This window comes from Echinops telfairi, unplaced genomic scaffold (genome assembly GCF_000313985.2).
Source record: "Echinops telfairi isolate 266 unplaced genomic scaffold, ASM31398v2 ScPeMD7_655;HRSCAF=1070, whole genome shotgun sequence".
Taxonomy (NCBI): domain Eukaryota; kingdom Metazoa; phylum Chordata; class Mammalia; order Afrosoricida; family Tenrecidae; genus Echinops; species Echinops telfairi.
Genome location: NW_022104553.1, coordinates 22,382,080 through 22,388,650, shown reverse-complemented (window position 1 = coordinate 22,388,650; position 6,571 = coordinate 22,382,080). Strand labels below are relative to the sequence as shown.

General features: G+C 51.3%; 1 protein-coding gene across 1 annotated transcript in view; it reads right to left on the bottom strand.

Moving 5' to 3' along the window:
* Positions 1–6,571, bottom strand: part of PLEKHA4 (pleckstrin homology domain containing A4) — a 33,113-nt gene that overhangs the window by 20,651 nt on the left and 5,891 nt on the right. Inside the window, exons 8-13 of the mRNA XM_045292641.1 lie at positions 6,067–6,358; positions 2,980–3,054; positions 1,913–1,960; positions 1,676–1,756; positions 1,242–1,391; positions 469–567 (exon numbers count right to left, since the gene is read on the bottom strand). Of these exons, the coding sequence (XP_045148576.1) occupies positions 469–567; positions 1,242–1,391; positions 1,676–1,756; positions 1,913–1,960; positions 2,980–3,054; positions 6,067–6,358 (745 nt within the window). The remainder of the gene's footprint in view (positions 1–468; positions 568–1,241; positions 1,392–1,675; positions 1,757–1,912; positions 1,961–2,979; positions 3,055–6,066; positions 6,359–6,571) is intronic.

Genomic DNA, 6,571 nt, shown 5'->3' with positions numbered 1-6,571 from the left:
GTGTCAAGCACATTGGTACACTTGTTGCCATCATCATTCTCAAAACATTTGCTTTCTACCTGAGCCCTTGATATCAGCTCTTCATGTTTCCCCCTCCCTCCACGCTCCCCACTCCCTCACGAACCCTTGATAATTTATAAATTAGTATTGTTTTCTCATATGGAAGAGAAGTTTAAGTGCAAAAGTTAGGATGCAAAATACGAGAGATGACCTTGAAAGATGGGGACCCCGCTGAACTTAAAGGTGGGGCTTTAAGAGAAGGGGCGCGGAAGCTCTGAGGGGGCGCGGATATGAAGGTAACTCTTTAAATGAAGGCTGGGGGCGGGGGGGTGGGAAACCCTCACTACACGTGGGTCCTTAGACTAACAAGGACAGAAGGAGGAGGGGTTTAGGATAAAGTGGGAGGGGCTGTAGTGCTGAGAGAGGCACTCCTGTGCCAGAGAGGGCTGGGGCAGGGCAGGGACGTACCTGGGGGGAACCAAGATGCAGCAGGTACTCCAGGGTCTCTCGCAGTGTGCCCAGCTCCTGCTCCAAGCCGCTGTACGAGTCCCACACCCGCTCCCGCTCCTAGGGCCCCGGAACAGAGGAAACACGGGTGGAGAACCGCCTCTACCACATCTCTCCCGCCTCATCTTTTCCCCTGGAGGCGAGGGGGACTACAATTCTCGTGAGCCTCTTTGCTTTGACTTCTGGGGAACCCCCGAGATGGAAGCTGACCCTGGAATGCCAGTGTGCGTCAGTGTAGACAAATAATCATACCCCATTGCCAGGGGGCGTGTCCCTGGTGAACCCCTAACAACCCCATAGGGCAGAGTAGAACTGGTCTGTCAATCTTTACATAGAGTCAATACTGACCCATAGCGACCCTATAGGACAGGGTAGATTTGCCCCCTGTGAGTTTCCAAGCTGTAATTATGTATAAGAGTAGAAAGCCCCATCTTTCTCCCATGGAACTGCTGGTGGTTTTGAACTGCCGACCTTGCGGGTTGCAGTCCTACTCCTCACCGCTGCGCCACCGGAAGCAAAAAGCCAGTCTTTTGGTGAGCAGCCAAACTTTTAAGCAGGCCCCACCCCCACCCCGTGGAGGCAGAAAGTGGCTAAGGCCCAGAGAGGTTAAGTAGCTTTCCTAAGGCCACACAGCCACCAGAGGAGTGTAGGCTCAATTCACAACTACTTTCCCGTGAGCCCCCCGGCCCCCTGAAGGGGACCCCCTGAAGAATCCTGGGCCCTCTGAGGCTCACCTGAGCCAGGTGACAGAGAGCGGCCCTCACGCACACCAGCCGGTCCTGCAGAAGGCGCTGGCGCCCCCAGGCCCTCCCGGGAGCCCCAGCCTCGCGAGTCGTTTGGCTCAACTGCTGTCGGGTCAGCTCCAGAGCGGCCTCCAGTTGCTCCTGAATCAGGAGTGGAGAAGGTAATGCGATTCCCACCCCAGTCTCCTGGGAAAGAAAGCCGCCGTCTTCCCATCTGCAGCCTTTCCCTCCTCTTCTCTTTAACAAACAGAACTTAATTTTCTTACAGAGCAGGAGGCTGCGAGTCTGAATGACCCTGGCATTCTCCTGCGAGTTTTAGCGTCTAAGGAGAACAGGTGTCAAGGGGGCGGGGCTATGGCAAAGCCACGCCTGTTTTGGGTGGAAGGGCGGGGCTACCAGGTGAGGGGCGGGGCTACCCTCCTGACCTTCTCCTCTTGCCTCTGGTCTAGCTCTTCCTGCAGCCTCTTCAGGAGCCGGTCCTGCCCGCACAGCTTGGTCAACAGCGTCTGGGGAAAGGCGGGCAGGAGCTGATTCTGGGTCAGAGCTGGCTTGTCACCCCACCCGCTCCCCTGCACACACATACTTTACCACCACCACCATCTTCCCGAACATTCTTTCCCCGCCTCTGGGTACACCGCAGGGGTTGGAGACAGAGAACTCACATCGGTCTCCAAGCTTTGGTGGAAGGTTGAGTCCAGCGGGGGCCCAGGCTGAGGAGAGGGGAGGAAAGTCCAGGTCACGTGGGACAGTCTAGTCCATATCGCCGCTCAGGACCTGGTCAAGCTCTGTTTCTACAGACAACCGCTCCCCCTGACAAGCTCATTCCGAGCCCCTGTCAATTTCAGTTGTCGATTGCTAGGAAGTGTCCGTCAATCGGTCCGTCCGTCAATGAAGGGAGGCAGCTACAAGCCAAGGAATGCAAAGGCCCATCTCCTAGGGCCCCTCAGACTCCTGCCCCCAGAATAGAAGGCAGTGCATTTCGGTGACTTTAAGGCACCCAGTGGGTGCTATATGGACTATGTGTCTGACCCGCTTTGCCTTCACCAAACCAAACTTACTGACATCGAGTGAAAGCCGACTCCTAGTGACCCTATAAAATTGTTTAGAACTAAAAAAAAAAAAAAAGAAAAAATCGTGTAGAACTGTCCCTGTGGATTTCCAAGGCTGTGACTCGTCTATCTCCTGAGGAGCTGCTGATGGGTTTTGAACTGCTGATCTTGTAGTTAGTAGCCCAAAGCGTTACCCACGACACCACCAGGCCTCCTCTGTCTTAGCACAAGGGATTTCCAAAGGGTGGAAATGGACAGAGATGGGGCTCAGGCCCTCATCGGTCTTGTTGCCAGGAAAGACACCCCCCCATCACCCTTATAACCTGAAAATTCTCAATCACCTACCCCACCAACCAACCCATCGACCCACCCACCAGTTGGAGTCAGGCCATCCCAACTCCTGAGGTCCCCACGTGTGTCAGAGTAGACGTGTGCCCCACAGGGTTGCCAGTGGGCAGTTTTCTGGTAGATCTTCCTTCCAAGGTGCCTCTGGGTGGATGTGAACACCCAGCGTTTCAATCGTCAGTGTCTAGGCTCACCACCCAAGGATTCTGAGCATTGACATTAGAATCTTGACATATCCAGTCTCTCAGTCTCTTTCAGGTATGAATCTTTGCTGCCCATGGCCCGCAAGCCAGGAGGGGGGCCCTGGTAGATGTGAGGTGCCCCAGGATACCTACCAGTAACACCATGGAGGCTCGGGTTCCAGGGGACTTTGGGGGGAGCTGTAGATAGGTGGCAGAGCCAGAGGGGGCCTGGGAAGAATATTGAAACAGATAAGTTTAGAAACAAGCATGACTTTATAAGGAATATTGGAGACCCCCCTCTCCCCATGTGCACTCTGCAGCTAAACCAGGGTTGCAGGTTCAAGTTGACTCAGAGGCCCTTCAGAAGAAAGGCCTGACAATTTGCATTAAAAAAGAAAAAAAAACAGTCACTGAAAACTCCGGGAGATGCAGTTCTCCGAGCGCGCGCGCACACACACACACACACACACACACACACACACGGGGTCACCGTGAATTGGAGTGGACACAACAGCAGCTGCTTTAGTAGCACACTTGAACGAGCGTATCCAGAGTTGGGGTGCCTATCACCATGGTGATATGGTTGGATACGCGTGGGGCTGCTAAACGCAACATAGGGATGTGCCTCAGGAGACTTTTTCAGGTTCAGAACTGGGTCCTCCCACACCTTCTCAGTGGCCGCCTCACTCGCTCTCAGCCAGGATAGGTAGAGTAACCCAGCAAAACAGCCCAGCTACCATTACTGAACAGTTGGATCAAAGATTCCAGAGAAAAATCCTGATCAAAGGGGAGGAAAATGTAGGACAGAGTTTCAAATTCTCATGGACTGCCGACTTCCTGGAGCTGTGGTGGCTAGATGAACCAGGCAATGAGTCTATGAGCACGAGGAGGGACAATTCAGAAAACAGGGGTGGGGGTGGGTACACAAGTCAAAGAATGTCATTAATGTCATTGAAGAGTAGGGGTTAAAAACTGTTGGATAGCCCCTAATAAAATGTTTTAAAAAAAAGAGTGTAGGGGTGAAGTCTAGACTGTCAATCAGGATATAGCCAATGAGGCCTCTGTGTGGACATGACCTTCTCTTGAGGATTCTGGGAACTCCTGTATATTCCTCCTTAGAGGTGGAGACACACTCTCTCTGCTCACTCCCTGAGAGATATCCCTATGGAGAAGACATGTGGAGGGAGGCTGATGGAGCCAGACCTCTGGACAGAGAAGCCACGTGGAGAGCCCTGCCAGTCCTGAGACGCTTACAACGCCACTGGATCCACAAGGCTTCCCACCCACTGGCCTGTGATCTTCCTGCATTTGGCATCATTGCATGTGTTTCGGAGTCAGAAAAGGACTTTATAGACTGGTATTGGACATATGGGCTAATATCTGACTTATGGACTTGATCTGGACAAGGCTGGGATGTTTTCTCAATATTTAATTGCTCTTGTATATAAAGCTCTTTCATACACACACACACACACACAAAAAAAACCGTTGGATAGTGTGTTCTTAACAACTATATAAAAAAGGCGAGGCCTGATGATGGTAGTGGTTATGTGTTGGGCTACATATAACCCCAAGGTCAGCCGTTCAAAACCACCAGCCGCTTCGTGGGAGAAAGATGAGGCTTTCTACTCTCATCAAGAGGTACAGTCTCGGAAACCCACAGGAGCAGTTCTAGTCTGACCCCCAGGGTGGCTGTGCATCAGAAACAGCTCAACAGCAGTGATGTGTGTGTATCAAACATAAAATACCTTTTTTTTCTTTTTAAACTCAAAATATTGGAAAGAGTGGAGAGGTGATGGTTCCAAAGCACAATGAACAGAAACAATGTCCACGAACTGCATGTAAAAGTGTTAAAACAGCAAACACTTCATTACATATCTATTTATACCAGCTAGGAGCTTGGGTCGGGTAGTGGGGTAGTGGCTAGTGGTAAAGCAGTTCAGATGAAGCTTTCTACTCCCGTAAAGAGTTACAAACTCAGAAACCCAAGGGTGCGGTTCTACCCTGTCCTACAGTGTTACTTGACGGTAGTGAGTTCGGTGTTAAGGGTTGTACCAGATGGTGTCTGATTCATGCTAATGCCACTGTCTCTGAATCGAACTGTGCTATGGAAGCCAGGTTCTTACTGGCTGGTTTTCCCGAAGTAGAACTGTAGGCCTTTCTTCTAAACGCATTTGTTTACCACAGTTGAAACAAACACAGCCACCGTTTGGATGAAACCACAACCCACTCCTACATTTATAACTAGTTAGCAGTGAGGTTTTCCAAAGGAGCCCTGGTGACACTGTAGGATAAACATTGGGCTGCTCATCACAAGGTTGGCAGTTCAAACACACCAGACACCTGAGGAAGAAAGACGAGGCTGCTTGCTCCAGTAAATGTTTACAGCCACCAAGTCTTTAAGAAACCATTCTAAAAAGAAGAACAAGAAGCAGTTCTACTCTTGTTCTTATTATGACTCTGTAGAGTCATAATCCAATGGATGGCAGAGTGGTTGGTTTGGGTTTTAATCCTTAAAGGGTCCTGCAGTAACACCAAGGTTCTCAGCCACAGCCAGCATCTCTAACTCTTCTCCATCCCCACCTAGCACAAAGTGACACCTCGCCTTCTGAGACATCTCACGGAAACCTTCCCCCTCTTCTGCTGGTGCCACAGCCAATCAGAGGGAAGCATGGGCTCCTCTTGAACATGATCATTTATTTCTGTCCCAAAAGTTTAACACAGGTAAGTTACCTTTGTTTGTCCTCTCTCCCTCTCTCTCTGACTCTCTTCACCTTCTCTTGCCTCTTCCTCTCTCTAGCTCTCCCTTTCTTACTTTGGGCTAGTCTCTCTTCACACTGTCTCCCAATTTCCCCTCACCCCGCCCCCTTGACTCTCATTCCAATCTAACACCCCCCCCCTCACCTCCCACCCCCGGGGGCAGGTCGTGAACGCTAATAAAACCTGTTCCTTGAAACCCATGCTCTGGGTCCACTTTCCTTTGATTCCCGTTCTAACAATTTTAGGATGGATTCTCTGGGTGACAGTACTTTGATTCTCAGAACAAAACAGCAGATAACAACTTTGGAAAGTTAAATTGAGGATAACAGGGCAGGGGGAAAAAATTAACTTTCGAGTCCCAGTTACAGAGCAACATATTCTGAACTACAATCCCCATAATACTCGAGGGCAATCGCCTGGAAACCAGAGACGAGGGAAATCCCAGGGATCTATGGGAAATGGAGTTTCCTTCCCCCTCACCTCTCTGTTGACCTGTGTTCTGGACTCTTGACTCCGGTGCTGCGGGCTCTTGGGAGCCCTTCCTGATCCAGCCTCAAAAGAGGGTCCTCGGCGAGGAGTGGGGGGCCGGGAGAGGGTCCTGCGCTGGGTGCCCCATTCCAGGGGAGGCCGGACATCGATGCGATTCATGGGGGTATGGGGACGGGCAGGGGGTGCGGAGTCTCCAGAGGAAGGAGGGGGTCGGCGCGCCGGAGCAGAACGGGGCCGGGGGAGAATCAGAGGAGAAGGAGGGCGAGAGAGGGGTGTGAACAAGCTGTGGGGGCGAGAGAATTGCGAAACAGAGTGAACTAGAGCCCACCTTCCTCCTCCCCAGGACCCACTAACCCTTCTTCATTTACCAAAAACCCAACCCACTGCCACTGAGTTCATTCCGACTCAGCCATGGTGATCTACAGGCAGTACAGTTGCTAAAATGAATTTTTTTTATCAGTTTATTGGGGCTCATACAATTCATCACAATACATAG